Source organism: Pleurodeles waltl, chromosome 1_1 (assembly GCF_031143425.1).
Source record: "Pleurodeles waltl isolate 20211129_DDA chromosome 1_1, aPleWal1.hap1.20221129, whole genome shotgun sequence".
NCBI classification, from domain to species: domain Eukaryota; kingdom Metazoa; phylum Chordata; class Amphibia; order Caudata; family Salamandridae; genus Pleurodeles; species Pleurodeles waltl.
The window spans coordinates 88,003,213-88,027,838 of NC_090436.1; the positions used below are offsets into that span (position 1 = coordinate 88,003,213).

Consider the following 24,626-nt stretch of genomic DNA (forward strand, 5'->3'; position numbering starts at 1 on the left):
TTGGCAAAAGTGCAGTTATCCATGTAACCGGCAAAAGTGCAATTATCCATGTAGCAGGGTCGATGTCATGCAAAGCGCCTGACTACTGCCCAGAGAGATCGCGCTGCCTACGAAATAAAGAGAAAAGGTAGTCCAGAAACCATACGGAAAACATGAAGCCTCGCATGTTTTCAGTATTTGCCCGGTGCACTCGAGGAGGGCTAAACACCGGAAAAAGCATGACGTATGCATGCCTTTCACTAATGATATCAAGCAAATTTTAAAAGGCAAGCCCACGAACCAACCAAACTGATGGGCGTGGTTACAAGCCCATAAGGAGATTACAACTGAGACAGAACGCTTTGAGCGCTCAACCCTAAAAAAATAGAATGCCAACACAGGACCCCAAACTAGGTAAGTGGAATGTGTAGAGGGGAGCTGGGGGCACTAGGAAACCCCACAGGTAAGTACCATAGTGCCCCCTAGTGACCAGGAGAAATGGAGTAAATTACTAGATTTTCCCCAAACCACCCAAAAGGAAGAAAATTAAGAAAATGCAACACCCAGACAAGATTGCAAGAAACCAGCAGTGGATTCCTGAAGAGGAAGACCTGTCGAAGAAGGGGACCAAGTCCTGAAGTCACAGAAGAGTCCAGGAGGAATAGGAGCTACTACCCACCCAGCTGTTGATGCAGTAGTTGGTCGACAGTAGGATGAAGACGGTCAGGAATGCAACCCTGGAGCAGTTGAAGAGTTCCTGGAGGATGCAATTGACGTCCCATGCCAGATGGATGATCGAAGTAGGTCAGTGGCGTTGAAAAGCCACCAACAAGCCTTGGCAAAGAAGTGGCAGTGAAGCAAAAGTGGAGCTGCCGGGTACCAGCAGGGCATGCCCCTACAGGAGACCCACTGGACGAGGAACCAAGAGTCACAGAGGAGCCCACGCAGCACTACTGGAGAAGGGCCCCAAGCTGCAGGAGAAGCACGCAGAGGGCTGTGCGTCGCAGGAAGGAGTGCTGGGGCTACACGGAGCCTTTCTGTCGCACCTCTGGCCAGATTGGTTCGTTCATTCGGCTTCCAAGTGGTGTCTTACGCGGACGATACTCAGTTAATGATTCCTGTCAACCATAATTGGGAGGAGGTGGCAGAGAGATTCTATGACTGCATGAGCAGGATTAATAGCTGGATGAGCCATAACTGGCTCAAAATGAATGGAGAAAAGACGGAAATTATTTTCTTTGGGATGGACACTAGTTTATGGAGCCCACGCTGGTGGGCAACATCTTGCCTATCGGCCTGGAACCTTGGCATTATATTTGACAGGATCGTTTGAGCAACAAGTTAATCACACAATCAAATGTTGCTATTGGTCTTTGAAAATGCTTAAGAAAATCTTTTAATTTCTTCAGGATGAACTTAAAACCACAGTCGTCCTAGTCTTAGTTATTTCTAAATTGCATTACTGTAACGCTCTCATGCTAAATTTTAGTAAGGCTACCCTTCACAGATTACAGCTTATCTAGAATGCTGCGGCCCGTCTTGTCTTGGATTTTCCCCGCTCCTCATCAGCCAGTGGGAGCCAGAGACGGCTCCACTGGCTACCCGTGGAGAAACAGATACAGTTAAGACACTTTGCCTTACACATGCCAATGCCCTGGGTACCTTATACTAGGGACTTACATGGGGGCACCAGTGTGCCAAAAGAACAAGTCACTTACCTTCGTTAACGCCTTTTCTGGTGGATACACTAGCTACCTGTGGATTCCTCACCTAATGAATTCTCCCAATGTGCCAGCATTCAACGGAAATTTTCTTTCCAGCTCTGCACGTCGACGAGGACGTCACAATTGCCTGACTCCCACGCGACGCCGTCTGATGTCATTGAGGCAATAAGAGGTCCTCGCCGTCGTGCTGACTTCAGTTTTCACCATTTTTTACGTGCCTTTGAGGCGAACAGGTGACCACCGACAACATATATTTGACATGAATACATTAACCAAATATTTAAGATCATCATTTAATCAAAAACAACCGCAAAATATCAACTAAAAATAACCATACACAAATAGACATATATTTATACACATATTTATATCTATATATATACCCATATAAATATGCAATTGCATCGATATATACATTTCTACAAAATACAGATGCACACCCAAGGAAATCTTGGTATGACCATACAAGCAACGGGGAGGCAGGTGGGACCGTGAGGAATCCACAGGTAGCTAGTGTATCCACCAGAAAAGGCGTTACCGAAGATAAGTAATTTGTTCTTCTGATGGATACAACTACCTGTGGATTCCTCACCTAATGAATAGAGTCCCAAAGCAGTACCGCACTCGGTGGTGGGTGCCTGAATGGTCAAACCAAGAAATCCTGCAGCACGGACCGTGCAAAATGGCCATCCCTCCTAACCTCTGAATCCAAGCAATAATGCTTCGCAAAAGTGTGGAGGGATGCCCAAGTTGCGGCCTTACAGATGTCAACCACTGGAACACCTCTAGCCAAGGCTGAAGAGGCCGACTTAGCCCTGGTGGAATGGGCTCTAAATCCAACAGATTTTAATGCAAAGAATGACACACCTGGATAGTGTTCTCTTGTGGACAGCCTTGCCTTTCCTCTTCCCCACGTAACCGACAAAGAGCTGACCCTCCAGTTGAAACTCTTTCATCCTATCAATGTAAAAGCTCAACGCTCTTTTTGGACCCAGTCGGTGCAGCCTCTCTTCCTCCTTTGATGGATGAGGAGGAGGATAGAAGGACGAGAGTGATATAGACTGCCCTACATGAAAGGGTGTAACAACCTTCGGCAAGAAAGCTGCCTTGGTTCTCAACACCACCTTGTCCACATAAAAGGAAGTGAATGGGGGCTTAACGCTAAGCGCCTGAAGTTCACTCACCCGCCTAGCAGTTGTAATGGCAACCAGAAAACTATTTTCAATACCAACAACCTTAAGGGGCATGAATGCATCGGTTCAAACAGCGAACCCATCAGAAATGTTAGCACTAAATTTAAATCCCACTGAGGCATAATAAAGGGAGTGGGAGGAAACCTATTAGTTAGGCCCCTTAAGAACCTCAAAACTATAGGGGACTTAATTAAAGAGGGTTGGTTAGGAAGACACAGAAAGGCCGACAGTGCCGACAAGTAGCCTTTAACAGTCGCAACTGCACAACCCCCCCTGCGCTAAGGATAACTCAAATATTAAAATGTCAGACAAGTGGGCACGCAAGGGATCAATTTGCTTCTCCCCACACCAAGTCACAAATTTAGCCCACCTGCTAGCATAGATAGATTTGGTGGAGTGTCGCCTGGCCGATAAAATAACGTCCACCACTTCTGGTGGGAGAGAAAAGGAACTCAGATTGCCCTGTTCAATCTCCAGGCATGAAGGTGCAGACTCTGGAGGTGGGGGTATAGAACCTGCCCCTGCGACTGCGGGAGGAGGTCTGCCCTGTGAGGAAGACGGAGCGGAGGGCACAGTGAGAGTGGGAGAAGAGCTGTATACCACACCCTTCTTGGCCAATCCGGAGCTATCAAGATAACTTGGGCCCGGTCTCGACAAATCTTCCTCAGAACCCGAGGGATCAAGGGTATGGGGGGAAACGCATAAAGCAACTGGGCGAACCAGGACATCTGAAACGCATCCCCCAACGCTCCTTGCACCGGATACTGGAGGCTGCAGAACGATGGGCAGTGCGCGTTCTCCCGAGTGGCAAACAGGTCCACCTGAGGAAACCCCCACATCCAGAAGATGTAAAGGATCAGGTCCGGATGGAGACGCCACTCATGATCAGCCGAGAAGTGCCGACTGAGATTGTCCGCACGTACGTTCAGAACTCCGGCCAGATGGTTTACTACCAAACAAATCCGATGGTCCTGAGCCCAGGACCAGAGCCGCAGAGCCTCTCTGCAGAGAAGGTACGACCCTACTCCTCCCTGCTTGTTTATATACCACATCGCTGTAGTGTTGTCTGTCAGGACCTGGACCGACTGACCGCAAAGGGAGGGGAGGAAGACCTTGAGAGACAGACGTATCGCCCGCAATTCCAACAGATTGATGTGAAACATCTGTTCCACTGGAGACCAATGACCTTTGATCTCCAGGTCCCCCAGATGAGCTCCCCACCCTAGAGTGCAAGCATCCGTGTAAGGAAATACCTCCTTGGCATGGTTACCCCCTGACTTTTTGCCTTTGCTGATGCCAAGTTATGATTTGAAAGTGTGCTGAGGCCTGCTAACCAGGCCCCAGCACCAGTGATCTTTCCCTAAAACTGTACCTTTGTCTCCACAATTGGCACACCCTGGCATCCAGGTAAGTCCCTTGTAACTGGTACCCCTGGTACCAAGGGTCCTGATGCCAGGGAAGGTCTCTAAGGACTGCAGCATGTCTTATGCCACCCTGGGGACCCCTCACTCAGCACAGACACACTGCTTACCAGCTTGTGTGTGCTGGTGGGGAGAAAATGACTAAGTCGACATGGCACTCCCCTCAGGGTGCCATGCCAACCTCACAATGCCCATGGCATAGATAAGTCACCCCTCTAGCAGGCCTTACAGCCCTAAGGCAGGGTGCACTATACCATAGGTGAGGGCATAAGTGCATGAGCACTATGCCCCTACAGTGTCTAAGTAAAACTTTAGACATTGTAAGTGCAGGGTAGCCATAAGAGTATATGGTCTGGGAGTCTGTCAAACACGAACTCCACAGCACCATAATGGCTACACTGAAAACTGGGAAGTTTGGTATCAAACTTCTCAGCACAATAAATGCACACTGATGCCAGTGTACATTTTATTGTGAAATACATCCAGAGGGCATCTTTGAGATGCCCCCTGAAAACATACCCGACTTCCAGTGTGGGCTGACTAGTTTTACCAGCCTGCCACACACCAGACATGTTGCTGGCCACATGGAGAGAGTGCCTTTGTCACTCTGTGGCCAGGAACAAAGCCTGTACTGGGTGGAGGTGCTTCTCACCTCCCCCTGCAGGAATTGTAACACCTGAAGGTGAGCCTCAAAGGCTCACGCCCTTTGTTATGGTGCCACAGGGCATCCCAGCTAGTGGAGATGCCCGCCCCCTCCGGCCACAGCCCCACTTTTGGCGGCAAGGCCGGAGGAGATAATGAGAAAAACAAGGAGGAGTCACTGGCCAGTAAGGTGTCCTGAGCTGAGGTGACTCCGACTTTTAGAAATCCTCCATCTTGCAGATGGAGGATTCCCCCAATAGGATTAGGGATGTGCCCCCCTCCCCTCAGGGAGGAGGCACAAAGAGGGTGTAGCCACCCTCAGGGCTAGTAGCCATTGGCTACTAACCCCCCAGACCTAAACACACCCCTAAATTGAGTATTTAGGGGCTCCCAGAACCGGGGAAGATAGATTCCTGCAACCTGAAGACGAAGAAGGACTGCTGACCTGAAGCCCTGCAGAGAAGAAGGAGACACCAACTGCTTTGGCCCCAGCCCTACTGGCCTGTCTCCCCACTTTAAGAAAAACTGCAACAGCAACGCGTCCCCCAGGGTCCAGCGACCTCTGAAGCCTCAGAGGACTACCCTCCATCTAAAAGGACCAAGAACTCCCGAGGACAGCGGCCCTGTTCCACAAAGACTGCAACTTTGCAACAAAGAAGCAACTTTTAAAGACAACGAGTTTCCCGCCGGAAGCGTGAGACTTTCCACTCTGCACCCGACGCCCCCGCCCCAACCTGCGGAGAACCAACACTACAGGGAGGACTCCCCGGTGACTGCGACCCTGTGAGTAGCCAGAGTTGACTCCCCTGAGCCCCCCAGCGACGCCTGCAGAGGGAATCCAGAGGCTCCCCCTGACCGCGACTGCCTGCTTCCAAGAACCCGACGCCTGGTAAAGACACTGCACCCCCAGCCCCCAGGACCTGAAGGAACCAACCTCCAGTGCAGGAGTGACCCCCAGGTGGTCCTCTCCCTTGCCCAGGTGGTGGCTACCCAAAGGAGCACCCCCCTTGCCTGCCTGCTTCGCTGAAGAGACCCCTGGGTCTCCCATTGAAACCTATTGCGAACTCGACGCCTGTTTGCACTCTGCACCCGGCCACCCCCGTGCCGCTGAGGGTGTACTTTCTGTGCTGACTTGTGTGTCCCCCGGTGCCCTACAAAACCCCCCTGGTCTGCCCTCCGAAGTCGCGGGTACTTACCTGCTGGCAGACTGGAACCGGGGCACCCCCTTCTCCATTGAAGTCTATGCGTCTTGGGCACCACTTTGACCTCTGCACCTGACCGGCCCTGAGCTGCTGGTGTGGTAACTTTGGGGTTGCCCTGAACCCCCAACGGTGGGCTACTTTGGACCAATCTTTGAACCCTGTAGGTGGTTTACTTACCTGCAAAACTAACAAATACTTACCTCCCCCAGGAACTGTTGAAATTTGCACTGTGTCTAGTTTTAAAATAGCTTATTGCCATTTTTGCCAAAACTGTACATGCTATTTTGCTGATTCAAAGTTCCTATGATACCTAAGTGAAGTACCTTTCATTTGCAGTATTGATTGTAAATCTTGAACCTGTGGTTCTTAAAATAAACTAAGAAAATATATTTTTCTATATAAAAATCTATTGGCCTGGAATTGTCTTTGAGTGTGTGTTCCTCATTTATTGCCTGTGTGTGTACAACAAATGTATAACACTACCCTCTGATAAGCCTACTGCTCGACCACACTACCACAAAATAGAGCATTAGAATTATCTCTTTTTGCCACTATCTTACCTCTAAGGGGAACCCTTGGACTCTGTGCATGCTATTTCTTACTTTGAAATAGTACATACAGAGCCAACTTACTACAATCCGTTATCACCGTGGCCATTGGAGGAGGTAGCGAAAACGGCCATCCTTGGGAAAGGTTGCCGCCCGCAGCCCACCATCGTAGATCCGCTGCAGTGTCTCTGGGGATCTTTATCGACTCCTCGAGATCCCCTTTGTGTTGAAACCACTGCCTGCGGAGGCACCACTGAGAGCCCTCATGTGCCAGTGTGCATGAGTGACCAACAGAATGCATGAAGCAAGCAGACCGAGACAGACGAAGGACCTTGAGGACCAGAACTGCCGCTCGACTTTGAAACATTGGAATCAACAACTGAATGTCCTGAATCCGCTGAGGCAGAGGAAAGGCCCGATTCAATGTCGTGTCCAGTACTGCCCCTATGAACAGGAGGCGTTGAGAGTGCTCCAGGTGAGATATGGGCACGTTCACCGAAAACCCCAGATCAAACAACAACTGGGTTGTCATCCGCAGATGATGCAGCACGAGCTCTGGAGATTTGGCTTTGATCAACCAATCGTCCAGGTAAGGGAATACCGCTATTCCCTTCCTCCTGAGACTTGCTGCAACCACCGCCATCACCTTCGTGAAGACTTGAGGTGCGGAAGTAAGACCAAAAGGAAGGACCGCAAGCTGGTAGTGTTGCAACCCCACCACAAACCGGGGATACTTCCTGTGCAACTTGAGAATGGGGATATGAAAGTAAGCATCCTGCAAGTCGACAGACACCATCCAATCTCCTTCGTTCAACGCCAAAAGCACCTGCGCTAGGGTCAGCATCTTGAATTTCTCCTGTTTGAGGAACCAATTCAAAACCCTCAGGTCCAGGATAGGTCTCAACTGACCATCCTTCTTGGGGATCAGGAAATATCTTGAATAACAACCCTGACCCCTCTCCTGCTCTGGAACCAACTCCACTGCAACTTTTGATAAAAGGACTAGAACCTCCTGCTGCAACAACAGGAGATGGTCTTCCGCACAGAAGGATGAACGGGGAGGGCTGGGAGGGGGAAACTCCCGAAAGGGAAGGGCATACCCTTTCCCCACAATGTTGATGACCCAGGAGTCCGATGTGACCGACTCCCACATACGGAGAAAACGAGTTAGCCTTCCCCCTACAGGAGAAGAATGTGATGGAATGGATAGAGGACTAAGGCTGCTTCCCCTTTTGCACCCCTCCGGAGGAAGAGGAAGAGGCAGGGTGCTGCTGGGTGGCCCCTCTCGTCCTAACCCTACCCAGCCCTCTATAGGTCCTATAGGGGAGAGTAGTAGATTGCTGGCCTGCTGGCTGGAGTCTATCCCGAAAGGAAGAACCACACCCAAACCCCTTGAACCTCCTAAAGGATCTAAACGGGGTGGTGGAAGAAGCCTGCAAGCCCAGCGACTTAGCGGTAGCCCTGCTTTCCTTGAATCGTTCCAGGGCAGAGTCAGCCTTCGTGCCAAACAGCTTGTCCCCATCAAAGGGCAAGTCTAACAGGGTCGATTGTACATCAGCTGAAAAACCAGACGACCTCAACCAGGCATGCCTCCAGGTTGCTATTGAGGTACCACTGCCCTGGCTACTGAGTCGGAAGTATCCAGTCCTGTCTGGATGATCTGAGTCACCGCTGCCTGCGCATCCACCAGAAGACCCATCACGTCCTGAGGCAAATCAGACTGCGCAGCCTTGGCCGCGTCCATCAAGGTATAGATGTACCTGCCCAAGACACAGGTTGCGTTGGGCGACTTCAAGGCCATACTGCAAGACAAAAAGGTTTTCTTCGCCGACTGTTCCATCTTTTTGGACTCTCTGTCCGACGGGGCCCCAGGGAAGGATCCAGAACACGAGGCCTGCACCACCAGACTCTCCGGAGTCGGATGCTTGGATAGGAAACTTGGATCCCTAGGAGCCACCCTGTATCTTCTGGCCAGAGCTTGATTCACCACAGATGAAGACACCAGCTTCTTCCAAACTTCCACGATGGGATCTGTAAGGGCCTCATTAAAGGGGAGGAGCGGATGCAAAACCTCTGTGAGGATATTAGTCTTTACCTCAGAAGCAGGCAGCGGGAGATCTAAAAGGTCTGCTGCCTTCCTAACCACCGAGTGAAACGAGGCAGCCTCCTCAGTGTACTCCCCAGGAGATGCCAAATCCCACTCTGGGGAAGTGTCCAGCCCACTAGCGGAGTCCAAGCCCTGGAAATCTCCCAGGGACTCCTCGATCCCTCCTTCCAGGAGTTGCCTTCTGTATTCCTGTTCCTCCAACAGTCTCAGGGCCTTTCTCCTTGAACGCAACCTGGCCTCTATCCTCGGCGTCGACAAGGAATTAGCTGACATCGCCGACCTCGGTTGACGGTGATCTTCAGATTCGCCCGACACCAGATCCGTCGGCGCCGTAGACAGGCGGGCCGTCTTTACCGGCGTCGACTGAAGCCGTGGGGAAGCAGACGGCGCCACCAGAGTCACAGGTGCCACAGGCGTCGCAGGTCTTCTCGGCGATGACATCGGTGCCGGACCTGCACCTCCAATCGGACAGAAAGGCATGAAAGGCGTCGGTCTGCACGGAGCTGGAATGTCCAAATCAAATGCCAAAGAGCCTGAGGGACAAGCCGGTGCACCGCCAGGAACCATGGAGGCAAAAATTGTAAACATCGCGTTCAAGAACGCCGCCGGATCTGCTCCTGGAGCCGGGAACTTAGGATACTGCGGCGTCGGCGCTGGATATCCTTGCGGCCCCCGGCTCTGTATACTCCTGTGGCGCCGGAGAAGGGTTTGCCTCTGAAAAAGCCGGCGAGACGTAAGGGCTCTGGCGAGGCTCAACTTCATACACCGACGGTGCCGGTGAATCCGCAGGGCTCTGTGGCTGAGGTGTCACTGTCGGGCTGACCTCCCAGGACTTTCGACGCCGACCTGAAGGAGACTTGGATCGAGACCGGCCCTGCTCCAACTGACATTGTGACTCGTGTCGGCGCCAGAAGCCATGACGGTGTCGCTTCCTATGGCTCCTCGAAGATTTTGATGACGATCTCCGATGCCGCCGCTTTTCCTTTTTCTTGGACTTTGCCAAGAACAGGTTCCCTTCACACTCTTTCAGCGCCTTAGGGTTCATTCGTTGACATGAACCGCACTCCTCCACATCATGCTCGGAGCTGAGACACCACAAGCAATCATTGTGCGGATCCGTAACCGACATACGGCCCCCGCATTCCCTACAGGGTTTAAAACCGGATTTCTGTGGAGGAGACATGTTTTTAACAAAGTATCAACCAAAGCAACAGTTGCTCCCTAGAGACTGAAGAAAAACCGTTACTCGAAGGCACGGAAAAAAGGGAACTGACGTCAGCACGATGGTGAGGACCTCTTATTGCCTCAATGCATCAGACGGTGTCTTGTGGGAGTCAGGCAATTGTGACGTCCTCATCGACGTGCAGAGCTGGGAAGAAAATTTCCATTGAATGCTGGCACATTGGGAGAATTCAGTAGATGAGGAATCCACAGGTAGTTGTATCCATCAGAAGTGGGGTGTAAGTAACTAAGTTACCAAGTTAGAAGGGAGAGAGCATAGTCACTGGAGTCCTGGTTAGCAGGCTCCCAGTAAATACAGAATAACACACTGACAACAGGCAGAAAATGGGGGTGTCCATGCCAAGAAAGAGGGTACTTTCCCACAGGAAAGTTTTGACCTGTCAAAGGGATTATTTTTACAGGTTGAATTTGCACTTAGGCACTGCAACAGCTAGGCTACAAATAGTAGGACGGCAGTCACATTTGCCCTTTCACTGTAGCAGGTGGCACAATGGGTACTGCAGTCCACTAATGCCTTTTAACTTACAGGCCCTGGGTACCCTTAGTACCAGATACTAGGAACTTACAGGTAAATTAAATTTGCTAATCAGAGGTATGCCAGTTTTATCATGTTGAAAAGGGAGTGCACAGGCACGTTATGACTGTTTAGCAGGCCAGTAAAACAATCTAGGGCATCAAAAGGAGAAACTCCAGAGTGACCCTGCAGAAAGGACAAATATCCTACAAGTAGAAATAGAATACACCTAACATGAACCTTCCTTTCTGCTTTCACATTTGATGTGCAGGGAATGACTATCCAGAAACAGCAAAGCACATGTGCCATCATTGTCATGTGTCTCAGTATATTTTCCGAGATTTTTGCTTTTTCACAGTTTTTGGTCTTCAAACAGCAAATATGGCACTTCTCAGGAAGACACTTGGTAAATGGGGAGAAGCTCCACTGGTTTCTCCCACCTGTCATTTAAAAGGAGTAGGGCCCACTGACCACTCTCTGAGTATGCCCTGACTGGTGGCAGTGGATTATAGCTTTTTTTTAGGTCATAAACTATCAGGAATCCAGGCGTTCATGTTCTCTGGGAATGGTGTCTAATGCTGCAGGAATGTGGTCACATTTCTCAGACGCAACAATAGAAGTTTGCTTCAGGCCAGCCTTAGAGACCGTCAGACAGCCCAGGGGCAGGGTCAAAGCCAAATAGAGTGCAAAGAGCCAGAACATTCTGGAAAATACCAAATATTCTAGAAGAAACTGGGAGGTTTCAGACACTTACGGATCAGTTAGAGCTGGAAGATTTGAGCGACAGTCAAAACTTTACATCTTGCCTGGCAACAGATGGCGGATAGGTTCTCTACTCTAGATGCATAGTTTGCACCATTTGTTGCTCCCCTTTGGTTCTCTCAGGTGGTTAGGGCAGCTCAGGTGAACCCTTTTCTCCACAGATACTGAGGTGTCCTTGCTATATGTTTGGAATTTTTGCTCCAACATCAAACACTCCAAGTCATCCTGGCATCTCTACTGTTGGAGTCAGACATTCGAATTTGGTCGTTGAGGGCTAGTCATGGCCTCTCTGCTTCCACCTTCCCAGCAAGTCATTCTATTGTAACTCATAAGACATTGTATCCTGTTGTACACCAGAATATAGATTAATGGTACCTTGACTTATAAGATAACAGAGGTTAATAGTCAGTCTACTGCAGACCAAGGGTCCTTGTCACACGCCTTCCATCAGCCTGTGCTCCTGAGGTCAGCAGGTTGAGATACTTGCGGAGCGTTTCTTTTCTCTCACCTCCTGTCCCCTATTACCCATACAGTCACTTCAGAAAGTTCTAAGAACAAGTCAAGTTGGGGGGATACCCTTTGACCCAGATAGGGAGCTACTGCTAACACTGGATGTGAAGGCTTTATATACAAGCATTCCTCAATAAGCAACACTTGAGGTTATTGAATGTATGCTGATCCCCAGACAGAGGGAACAAAGGACACCTCTAAATTTATATTGGACTGAATACATTGAACCACGACGGTAATTCCTCTTCGTAGGAATTTTTAATCATCTTAAGGATACTGCAGGGTACTGTCCGTGGTTTATCCTTAGATATTTTTACTGATATCTGGACCTGTTCAACTAGAAAATGTCCAAGAACTCCCTCAGGATAGCCCCACCTGAGGTTCAGTCTGCCCTGGTAGTATCATCTTACCAGGGTGGGATGAGGTGGCCAATGATGACGCGTGTCACATTGTGTGAGAGAGCACACTTCAGTCATATCTTAGAGATCTCCAGTATTTATGGGGTTGAAAGAAATACTTTTGGATTAATGTTATGAATCACAAAGTTTTAGGCCAAAGTTGGTCAGAGAGCCATGCATTTGGTTGTGTTGCTATGTTTTAAGTGAGCCTACGGGACCTGCAAGCACCAAGATACCCTGTTGGGCGGTTAGCCACACTTTACAAATCCTGATTGATTGAATTAAGCAGTACCAGATTTATTGTTCATAAAAGCAGGTTTACTAACCTACTTTTACTCTCAGAATTTAAATTCAATTCCAAAACATATGCTGCAAGCTACATTTTTACTACAACAAATAAATATATTGAGTGGCTTACCTTTGCCTGTGGGCTAACTCCATAGCTTGTGAAGGCGTACTGCCACTGAGGAAGGCCCAAGTGGGTGATGAGAAGCCTGTAGTAGGCAGTGAAGGTTTCTGTAAGAAAATGCCAGTAGAGAGCTCTGTCCAGAAACCAGATCTCTGTGTCCAGTGACACTACCCCTTCAATTAGAAAACAAGAAAATAATTACCAGCATGAATATGCTGCAGGAGGGCACTCTTTTTTGATCCAATAGATCCATCATTGAAGAAATGTGAACATTGATTGTTACTGCAAGGTAGCAGCAAACTTTATATGCAAGGACATTATGCTAGGATATGGTCCTGATCTTCTATTGCTCCATGAATCTGGTCTACTCTATTAGGAAGAGGAAGGTCTCTTACAGTAGGAATAAGACTTCTTAATTAAGAAACACTGTCTCTGATAAATTGGCACCTGATGCATGGTTGCTGCCTGATTAAAATATTTTGATTGCCAATGCAGGTAATACGTGTATTTAAAAATATATATTTTTATTTATTGATTTTGCATAAGAAACAGTTACAATTATGAGGTGCATTCAGTGAACACCAAGCTTTCTTGCCGACACCCAATACAGTTCCATACATGCATCATCAGGTACAACATGTCACATAAGGTCCCATTGGTGGGCCGTTAACCTGGTATCATTGTCATTGTTTTATAAGGCAGAGTTTAGGAGACAAATAGCTGTGCTTAGTTTGTGTCTTCCAGAAATGGCCAAAAGTCGGCTTGTGGGTGGCATTCACTATCTAGGGTGTTATTACAGGGGTTAGTTGGCGATGTTGGTTACACGGTTGCTTGTTCCACTGTCTGAGATGTGGTATTACCTGTCGTAGTGATGGGAGAAATCGGTCTGTTCCGAGTATAGATAAGATTGGAGGGGAGGGGGAACCATATATCTCTGGGTCGGGAGCATGAAGGCAGCAGGTCTCCGCACGCATCTAATTGTTCTTGGCAATATTTGGCATCTTGTAACCAGGCGGTGACTGTAGGGGCTGGGCACCTTCCCCAGTCCCTGGTCACTCTCCTTTTTGCTAACAGGAGTAACATCGCTGTAACGTGTCTTCTCTCAACAAGTACTTGAGTTATGTGGTCCAGTAGTACCACCAATGGCGTCCTGGCGGGGCACTGTCCAGTTATTTTGTGTGTAAATCTGCAAACCTCCTCCCAAAACGTTATTATTGGCGGGCAGAGCCACGCTAAGTGCAGGAAGGAGGCTTGCACATCTCCGCATCTAATGCACCTTGCATCTGGGGCTAAACCCAGTGTAAAATCATTGTAGGGGTTATCGGTAGAGGGGTGAAGCTATTTAAAGTTTATGAGGTGGAATCTGTGGTTGTGGGAGAGGTGTTCCAGTTGACCACAGCAATAGCCCCATTGTTCATCAGAGAGTGTTATGGAGAGGTCTTCATCCCATCTGGCACGGGTACCAGGTGTGAAAGGCGGGGCAGAAGCCTGGGGAAGGTAATAAGATGAGCGATCAGACGCCTAGAGGACAAGGACGAAAGAACGATCTCTAGTGATGGCAGTGTGGGCAGTGCAGTTGGGAAAGTGTGGTGTAAGGTGTGACTCGTTGCCCTAAGTTGGTAGTACATCAATGTGTCTAACGGGGTGTGGCATGGGCCCTGTACCTCAGGTAATTGTGCAGTGAATTGACCATCAGTGTATAAATCTGCGAAGAGAGAAATGTTATGTTTAATAGCGCAGGCCCTGGTGCCGGGTTCCTGAAGGGGTGGGATTGTTGGATTCTCAAACAGTGAGATGGATGGCGCATGTAGTAGGGACAGTCTGGCTCACCTGCACAACCCCTCCCATGCCCAACTTACAAACCATGTCAATTTCAGCTCTGGGTGTCTTATAAGGGCTAAATAATGACGTTCTGAGGGAATACGGTGCTGCTCTATCCGCTTCAATAGAGGTATGTGGTTGAAATGGGGTAGGGTGCACCGAAAAGTGCAGATGTTGCGCTTGTGCACAGTAAGCATAAAGAGTCATTTCTGGCGCCCCCAAGTCCCCTCCACCTCCCCCCCCCCATTGCCGGCAGTAAAGTAAGAAGTTCCCAGGAGGCCCGTGATTGCTTGCACGCCCAGACTAGGGTGCTCAGATTGGATTTTAAACATTTGAAGAAGGTGACAGGGGAAGGGGGATGTGGAGGAAAAGACAGAGGAATTTGGGAAGGACCACCATCTTTGCTATAGAAATGTAGCCTGTGAGGGATAGCAGGAAGCGGGACCATAATGGTATCCTGTTCTCTAACCAGGTAATAGCCCTACTGTAGTTTGTTTGCCACAAAGTTTTGATATCTCGGCTCAGCCAAATGCCAAGATAGCGGACCGGCTCTACGGCCCATTGAAAGGGAAACTCAGAGGGAAAAGGAAGAGCCTCATCTGTAAGGGGAAATAGCACAGATTTCCCCCAGTTTATCTGAACAGCTGAATAGCATCCAAATCGGATCACCTCTTGTATTATGGGGTCAGATTGTCTTGTGGGTCACGGGTATAAAACACTGTATCGTCAGCGTACAATGAGATCACCAGGGCACTGGAGGTGAGGCCAATTTCCCCGTTTGCGTGGTGTTGCCGAAAGCATGCCGCTAATAGTTCCATCGCGATGGTGAATAAAAGGGGCAACAGCGGACATTCCTGTCTCGTCCCCAGAGTAATTGAGAAGGGATCTGAGACAGTCCCATTTGTACGCACTCTTTCCAGTAGGAGGGTGTATAGTAGACGCATCTGTTTTATGAATATGGGACTAAGGCCTATTCTTGCTAGAAGGGAGAATGGTAGGACCATTCTAGTGTATCAAACGCCTTCGTGGCATCTAGTAAAGCAGCTGTTGCCTGAATGTGTGGAGCCAAATGATGCATTATAGCAAAGATAGTGCAGAGATTATGGAAGGTAGACCTACCTGGTATAAAACCAGCCTGATCAGGCCTAATGATTTTTGATAAGAGTGATAGTAATCAGTTAGCTAGCACCTTAGCGTATATTTTATTATCTATGTTGATGAAGGAGAGCGGCTGGTAGGAGTTGCAGTGTGATGCTGGTTTGTCCGATTTGATTAAGGTGGCTATCACTGCTTCACGTAGTGAGGCGGGGAGGCAACCTATACCTAAAGAAGCCTGGTGCATGGCCAGGAGGTGAGGGGCCAGCAGAGGGGCATACTCTTTATAGAAAGAAGTGGCGAGACCGTTTGCGCCCAGCCGTTATTACCTGTGAACTCAGCAACTACCTGAGTTATCTCCACGGTTGTAATAGGGGCCTAAAGGTAAGTACGGTGAACGCGATCCAACCACACTAGTTGTAATGTATCAAAGTTTTTGGTGAGTTCTGGTCCATCCAACACTGAGGTTTCCTGGTATAATTTAGCAAAGAATGTGGAGAAGACTTGTATTATCGCCGGAGTGGTAGTTACTAAGTTGTTATAAGAGTCAATAAGTTCAGCTATATGGGAGGAGGTTGGGATAGGGCGTAGTAATCTCACCAGAGTTCTGCCCGGCTGGTCTCCCTCACTACATCTACGCGCTTGAGTATACTTGTGTAGGTACTGAGCCTCTCAGGAGGCCTTTTCTTGGAATTCTGTTAATTTGGAGTTAATATCTGCCAACAGATTCTTTGATTGAAAATAGCAAGTCTCAAGGGCACGGATCTCACGTTCGAGGTTGGCCAGTGACGTACAGATGGATTTTAGAACCCCAGTCTGCTTAGCTATACATGCTCCTCTTATTACCACCTTAAAGGCCTCCCAAAATATGTAGGGTGATTTGACTGAGTTTACATTGTGGGAAAAAAAAAAAAACATTCTCCTTTTGGATATCTACCCAGAACACAGCTTCTCACAGTGCTCCTGAAGGTAGGCACCAAGAGAAAGGGAGAGGTGTGGAGTGGAGGAGCTGGAGCTCAAACAAGACTGGTGCATGTCTAAAAGGGTATGAGGATGGTATGTAACGGCAATCGGCCATGACCTTGCCTCTGGGGATACTATCCAAAAATCTATACCGGACCACGATCCGTGGTACGTGAAAATGCATGTACCTTCGAGTACATGTTGATGTGTAAGTCTCCAGATGTCTAGCAGCTGGTTATCAGTCACAATCGTGTGTAACATTTTTGAGGCATGTGGGTGATGATCCCGGGACCCACCCGATCTATCCCGTCGGTCCTCCAGGATAATGTTATAGTCACCACCTCAGATAAGGGCCCGCGTATCTTTGACCATAGTGTGGTGTAAAATTTAGCATCGTCCACATTTGCTCCGTATACGGCCGCCAATATTACGGGGTGTCTTCCTAAGGAACCTGCCAGGAGTACATATCTGCCAGAGTTGAGTATTGTTTGAGTTATTTGCAAGGCTAGACGTCTGCATAATAGTATTGTGACCCCCTGACATAATGTGAGTATGTTGAGGAGTAAGCTGCGTCCCAGCCTCTAGATTTCAGGCAGTGGGATTTGGGATCAGCCAGGTGCGTTTCTTGTAAGAAACAAATGTCGATTTTGTGTCTCTTTAAATAAGAATGCATGAGGCAAGCCTTTCTAGCATCATTAAGGCCGCGTACATTCCAGGTCAGGCACTTCAGGGTGGTCATATCAATGTGGCGCGTACTATCTTGTGGGCCCTGGGTCCCTCATACATGTATTGCAATGTGGTGTCATAAGTCGTGTATGGAAAGTGCATAATCACGCACCTCAGCAGAAAAAACCTAAGCAAACAGTCATAATGCCGGACTGAGCAACAAACATCCCGACCCACCAACATCCACACCAACCCCCAAACGCGGTTGAGATGAAGGACCTTTCTTCCTCCCCAACGTTCCCAACCCAGCATAAAGGAGACAAGTATGGGAAACATCCCTTGGGGAAAGTGACTTTGGGGACTGGTCCAGGCAGGTGCTGGGTGGCCGGCCGCCAGATCTGAGGCCCTTGTGAAATGCAGTGCAAAGGTAATATTGACATGGTACACTCGAAGACCACTAAGAAGTGGAAGACCACGTGAGTGGCTCAGTCATTGTCACTTAGGGAGGTGCGCACGGCAGCCCCAGTCGATCGCCCCATTGGACAGCGTTTCTTGGCGGCAAGTTTAACAAACTTCAGGACTGACCTGGCATCCGTGAAAAAATTTGATTTTCCTTCAACAGAAATTCTGAGCTTGGCAGGATACAACATTGCATACGATATTTCGGCTTTCTGCAAAAGTTTCTTCACAGGTAGGATTTTGAGGCAGGCAGCCTGTACATTCTGTGTGAAATCAGGAAAGAAGGAAATGACACTTCCATGGTGCTGCAATGGGCCTTTTTTAGGAGCCAAACACAAAACTGTGTCCCTATCCTGGTAGTTCAGGAGTTTGGCGATTATCAGTCTGGCTGGCGCCCCTGGAGATAGGTCTTTGCCGAACAGGCTGCGTAACATATTCTCAATAAAGTCCTCCATTTTGGATATTGAAGTGGACTCCAGCACACCTGTGATACGGAGGTTGTTTCAACGGGATCTGGCCTCTAAATCTTCATTCTTGGCTTTTATGATGTCAAGTATGTTGTCCATTTTTAAAAGATGCTCTTTGGATTCAGAATGTTGATCGGCAATGTCAGATATTCGGGTTTCCAGGCAGTAAAATCTGGACTCATGTGTATCCACACGTTGATTGACCTGGTCGAGGCGAGCAGTCAGGAGGTCCAACTTGTCATTTATAGGTTTGAGAATGGTTTTCACATCAAGGAGTATTTCCTTTAGATCAAACTCGCCAGGGTCCTCCTCTATCTGCGGGTTCATAGTTGCTCCATGGGATCTCTCACCCTCCATATGACGGATGCGCTTTTTGCCCTCAAATGTGAGTTTTGCCTGCTTAGGGTCTGTCTTGCCCATGGTCTCAGATGGCACGGGAAGCCCAGGCAGAAAATAAGGAAGGGGTCTGTTACCACAGATTTGCCAATTCAAGGAGATGTTTTGTTTGCCAGGTGAGGGCCCCAGTCAACTGGCCCAGATGTCGTAGCCCAAGGAGCCACCCTCTCCCTGCCTCCTCCTCCTCATCCATGGCAGGGGGCATGATCAGGCCCTCAACGCTGTCCCAAGTCGAAGATGGGCCCTGGGGGCGTTGGGTGGGGGAGTAATACCAAATCTAGCATGTGTTCCTCCTATCCCCTCCTCAGCACATATAATGTCCTGCCAATCTATCACCAGGGTCTGTTGTAAGGGTAGCACCAATCTGCCCAGATGCCCCCGGGCCTCTCCCCCGCCCCCAACGTACTGGATGGCTCCTGCTCCGCTATACTCAGGTCCACCAAGCGTACCCATGCCTGGTGTACAGGGGAGCGCAGGCCTCATTCACAGCCACCGGCCTGATCCTCACAGCACAGCCGAGTGCAGGCCTCCCATCCGGTCACCGGTCTGATCTCCCATGCAACAGTGCTCCGAGGGCTGCCACGCGGTCGCTCTCTCACTTTCTCCCTCCTATTTCGGCTCGGGAACGCTGACAGCTGCTCGGGCCGGGAAGTTGCACCTTGGACCTTGACAATGAGGCGCCGCCACAAGCCGCACCAGCAGCTGGTCACCTCTCCAAAGTCTGGCCCAGCGGCCCCTGTAGACACCGGCGGGCGGCGTCGACTTGTCAAATTGTTGTGCATCGATTTAGTGCAAGGTGATGTAGTAAAAATAGATGTGTTTGACCACTGACTTTGTGTTGCACCACTGTGCATATTAGTTGTTCAGTGTTCACCAGTTGCAGATTACATTTTGTATTCGGTTTAGCTGCCTATTGGCTTTATCGTGGCATTAGACATTGCAGTTGAGCTGTGTTTTTCCACATGGTAAACTAAGCTTGTTTCTCTGTATTTCTCTCACCGAACACGAACAGCTTATGATAAAAACCTACATGTTTTTTGTTTTCTTCAGTGCAGGGAACGTTGCGGCCTTGGAAGGAGAGCCTTGAAATGCTGGCCAGTTTTCAAAATTTTTCTTCCAACTCTGACCTACAGTAGCCAGCATGTTTGAATATTTCCATCTGAGAGGGGAGGGCCTTTCAGAAGGCTCTTTCCATGGTTGTTTAAACTATAAAAGAGGTGGCCCTGCTCAGTAGCGAGGGAATTTCCGAGACCTCGGTCAGGATTGGACGTCAAAAGCCTGACATTTTCCCATGAGGGTGAGGATCTCTTTCTCGCAGTTGAACAGGGGTCATCTTCTTGCTGGCATGAGAACGATGAAGAGCTTGGCAAGCCCTACGGTGATGAATTTTTACTTTATCCTTTGCTGTGCAATTATGCTATAATATAATCACTTATATTTGCTATGTACTTTGCAGATGAGAATCATTTTGATAGATTTTCCTTTCATTGCTGTGAATGTGTGTTTTTTCAACCTACTAATCGCCTTCATTTTTTTAGGAACCTCGTGGTGAAGTAATAATAAATGTCTTCTTTAAACTAAGAAGTGCATTCCAGAGATTTTTGTCAGCTCGGTCATTAGTGAAAGTAAAACAGGTGATATGCACGCTGCAAATCCGATGCTTTCTGTATGCGTGGATTATGTAGGATTAGTGCTGCCGGCCTGCAGAACCCTCTAAGGAGCGGACATTTTGTGGCCCGGCGAGACCACGTGCTGTAATACATGTATTTACCTGCACTGTGTAAAAAGGTTTTCTATGGGAACCCCTGTTCAATAGAATTCAGCATTATCCTTTACCTACAGTGCACGGCCATGATCATTATCTTCTAAGTTTCTAGAACTAGGTCAGATACACATAATGACTTTCAGATGAACACTGAACCTTACACATGAAACGAAACAGCAGTGAATAAGTGATATGCTGAATTAACCTTTCATTCAGTTAATATACTGGACATTCTTCACAGACGATATATATATGTATTTAGAAGGAGATTTTCTGAAAGTTTATAATAGATTTAGAGCATAAAGATTCCAGAGACAATTTATTTTGCCTTTTTATATATAGCATGGACCAAGCCCAGTAGGGCAGCTTCACAAAGTAGAGCTGGTTTCACAGAGCTTACTTAAAATATGAATATATACAATTTTACAGTTTAGTGTAGGGGAATAAAATAAGATTCCACATAAACAAACAAACTAATCAAGGCACACACAAAGGATATCAATTTTTATACATTTTTACAGACTTTTCAGGTTCAATAATACATTCCATACCAAATACGTGATCTTGTCATAAGTCAAACTTTAAAGTGATGTTTAAGTTATTTTTTAAGATAAAATATAAGGATTTTTTTTCTTGTTTATAAGTAAGTGAAATTCCTAATAACTGCTTTAGTATTTTATATTTTCTGAAAACAGCGTTCATACTCAAATGGTGTTGGCACTCTATACTGAGTAAGAATCTCAGATCACCAATTTCCGAGCCTCGGCAAATTGTTCCCATGGCGTGTAGAATCTTATAAACTATACAGACCCACTTGGATAAGCTTCAAATTTTAATCAGAGTTTAAGTGAGAGTGATCAGGACTGTGGTGATATGTTCTGATATTCTTCTTCCAGATACCAGTTAGGTTTTGTCTGTGCTGAATTTACAGGGACAATAGCTAGATTTTGGGTAAGCCAATAAGTAAGGAATTGTAATCATTGGTTGTCCAGGAATTTAGGTTTCACGATACAGGCAAGAAAAAGGAAAAGGGAGACTAGTGAAATGGTGTGTGTGATGGGAGGGGCAGGGGGCGATTTGACAGGAGACTGCACACACATGGAAGCTGTTTACCAACAGTATGTTCACTTTGGTTGTGGGCCAACAAACATACAATATTCTACATAAACAATCATTATAGTATGGTAGATTGTTAAAAGCAGCGAGGAACACATGGCACGCATTCCTTGAATACCCACCACCCTCTGAACCTTTAAAGTGGACATTTAATGTGGTGGAGGATGGGTAGTCAATTTTGATGGAATGAAGAATAGCGGATTAGGAAATGTTAGTAAAGAGGATCTGTTTTCAACCATCGAAAATTGGTCCATTGACAGTGGATCGGAACAGCACACTAAGTGTGGTCAAAAGAATGAAAGGAAATATCCAATGAGTCTAGCAGTGCCACATTTAAACTGACCCCATTTACCTACTTACGATGAACAAGTGTAAACCCACTCAGTATGCACAAGTTCAGACATTCTCATTCTGGGTGTTGTCCCAAATACAACACTCTTGGCACTACGTTTACACTTACACTGTTAAGAATTTGAGATCCATTGAAACATAATTTACCTTTTTTGACGTTTCTATAGACAAGACAAACTTTGCCATTCCCATTACAGGGATCAAGTTCAAAGATGAGATTATGTGAATCAAATGATGGTTTTGTTCTCTGGGTTTGACCTCCTTCAAGGAGAGAAAAAAAAGAATCTATTATTGCTACTCAGTTTCTCAGTGAGATTTACTTTACATATTCAGAGACATCTTTCGAGCATACACCAATGCACATATCAGTGAAATGAAAGAATACCAAATACAAGAAAAATAATCCTAATGCCGGCATCATAAGAATCATTTTGCTCTTGTCATCACAATGATGGAATCTGCTTTTACAATTCATAATAAACAGAAACTGACTGTATTACTGTTGGGAGTCACCAATATTTTAAAAACATCAGAATCGTATGGTGTCAGAAGTATTCCTGACATTTAGAAACCAACCAATCGAATCAAATCACTGTAGACGGCACCAGGGCATGAACTAAGAATTGAGGATCAATGGTGCTGTCAGTTACAAGATTCAACCTTCACAACTGTAGTTTTAGGCAGTAAATAAATCACAGGAAATTGTATATCTCCTTACTCAAAGTCTGCCATTCCAAACTCGCTTAAGTCATAACACATTTCTAGACAAAAACATGGGGGGACATTCTGACCGCAAGCACCGCCAACAGGCTGGCGGTGCTTTTTTCCCCATTCCGACCGTGGTGGTAAAGCCGCGGTCGGACCGCCGGGGCCGGCGATTTTCCGCCATTTCTGCCCCGGCGGCTATAATCCGCCAAGCAGCGCTGCCCTGGGGATTATGACACCCCTACCGCCAGCCTGTTTCTTGAGACAGGTTTTCACCGCCAGGAAGAGGCTGGCGGTAAGGGGTGTCTTGGGGCCCCTGGGGGTCTTGGGGGGTGCATGGGCAGTGCAGGGGCCCCCTAACAGGGCCCCGGCCAGCTTTTCACTGTCTGCCTAGCAGACAGTGAAAAGCACGACGGGTGCAACTGCACCCGTCGCACGGCCGCAACACCGCCGGCTCCATTTGGAGCCGGCTCCTGTGTTGCAGCCTCATTCCCGCCGGCCCAGCGGGAATGTCAGAATGGGGGCCGCGTGAGTGCGGCCGCATTGGTAGCCGCCCGCCAAGGTCGGAATGACCCCCATGGTGTTTTAATCTTTCATGGCATTTTCATGGAATCAGGCTCATTTAGGTCTACTGGAGCATTGATTCTTGAAAGGGCTGAAACTGCCTTCCCTAACATCAAATGTCCCCGTCTCTGAACAGCCCAGTGCACTACAGAAAGGCTGAGACCTGACCTACAGTCACTAGAATGATCCTCAACTTTACATTTATTTAACTTGTACTTGACGTTTAAAGATCGTGTTCCCTCAAAAAGTTGATAAGTTATCTATAACCATGGAGATGTCACTTAGCGTGCAAGTTTAATATTTTATAATATAACCAGGACCACTGGAATTATGCGATTGTGCGGCTCCAACAATTGCCACATAATCCATCGTCTGATGCACCATCTGCTGACTTTAACAAAAAAACTGTTTCTAGCTCTAATGGTTCAAAAGTTACTAAAAATGCAGCAGCACGTGTTGCAGTGCAGTGAAAGGTCTTTCGCAAAGCTGAATCAGCCACCTTTCTGTTGCTTATATGTGGGTGTTAAACTGATACTAATAAGGTGCAACCAATGACCAGGCACTGTTACCAAGTTTACATAATGACGAAATAATGAAGTAATACTATTTCAAAATGTGCTGCATTGGGTTGCGTAATTTGACTTTTCATGCTGCTCAACCCGTCTGCTTAATCTGGCCCTCTCATGCCGCATAATTCCAGTGGCCCTGAATATAACATATGCTTTACAAGATTAAATGTGTGGAGCCCTCGATGAGGTTCCTCACTCAAATACTCATTATTATTTACAAAGAATCTTTGCAATGATATATTGTCGCAATTTATCTCCTTAGAATCCATTCTTTTGTACATTTTCGCAAATGCCAACACCTAACCAAATAAGGAACATCAATCACGCTCGAGGGTGCAGTATTCGGATCCCCACATTATAAAATACATTGTAGGGATGTGGCATTTACTTATATGTGAAGGTTGAACTAGCCAGCATGAAAAAGATGGTTGACTCTACCTCCTCTGTTGAGTTTCACTGAGGACCAGCAAGGAACAATCAGCCAGTGTGTTTGTTGCAGTGCTAAAGATATGCCAGGCAATGACCTGATGGATGTGTTAGTGGGATGCTGCAAAGCTATGAAGGTACAGAAAACGTTTGCGACTTAGAAACACTTAAATGCACCCCAATGTTATCTTTTGGATATTTTAACTGACATTTTTGGTAGCTTGGTGGAGATCAGCTTACTTTTTTATTAGGAGCTGACTGGAGTGTTTTTTTCATTAGAGTAGGCAGCATTAGTAGAGAGCATGGGTGGGCTACCAAACCAGATCAGGCTATTCCACAAGATCTGACTAGAGAGCACTGCTGGATATAGAGTTTAACAACTGTGCAATCTCAGACATGTGGTGGCTATGCCCTACACGTGAGCAGACACCATCAAGAAGCTTGTCACATGTTGTTTGAGGTTTTGATGGTAGTTTAAGAACCCAACACTAGACATCTCTCTGCAGGACCACATGTTCATATTAACATACCTTTAGGTCTGAGGAACAACGAGCACAATCGACAATAATATAATTTTTCAATACTGAACGGAACAATGAAAGTATAATGTCC

General features: G+C 47.5%; 1 protein-coding gene across 2 annotated transcripts in view; it reads right to left on the reverse strand.

The window, feature by feature from the left end:
- The window catches only part of TPGS2 (tubulin polyglutamylase complex subunit 2), a 128,320-nt gene that overhangs the window by 10,601 nt on the left and 93,093 nt on the right, over positions 1-24,626 (reverse strand). For both annotated transcript variants that reach the window (XM_069218386.1, XM_069218295.1), the window contains exons 5-6: positions 21,898-22,011; positions 12,661-12,824 (exon numbers count right to left, since the gene is read on the reverse strand). In XM_069218386.1, coding sequence (XP_069074487.1) covers positions 12,661-12,824; positions 21,898-22,011 — 278 coding nt within the window. The remainder of the gene's footprint in view (positions 1-12,660; positions 12,825-21,897; positions 22,012-24,626) is intronic.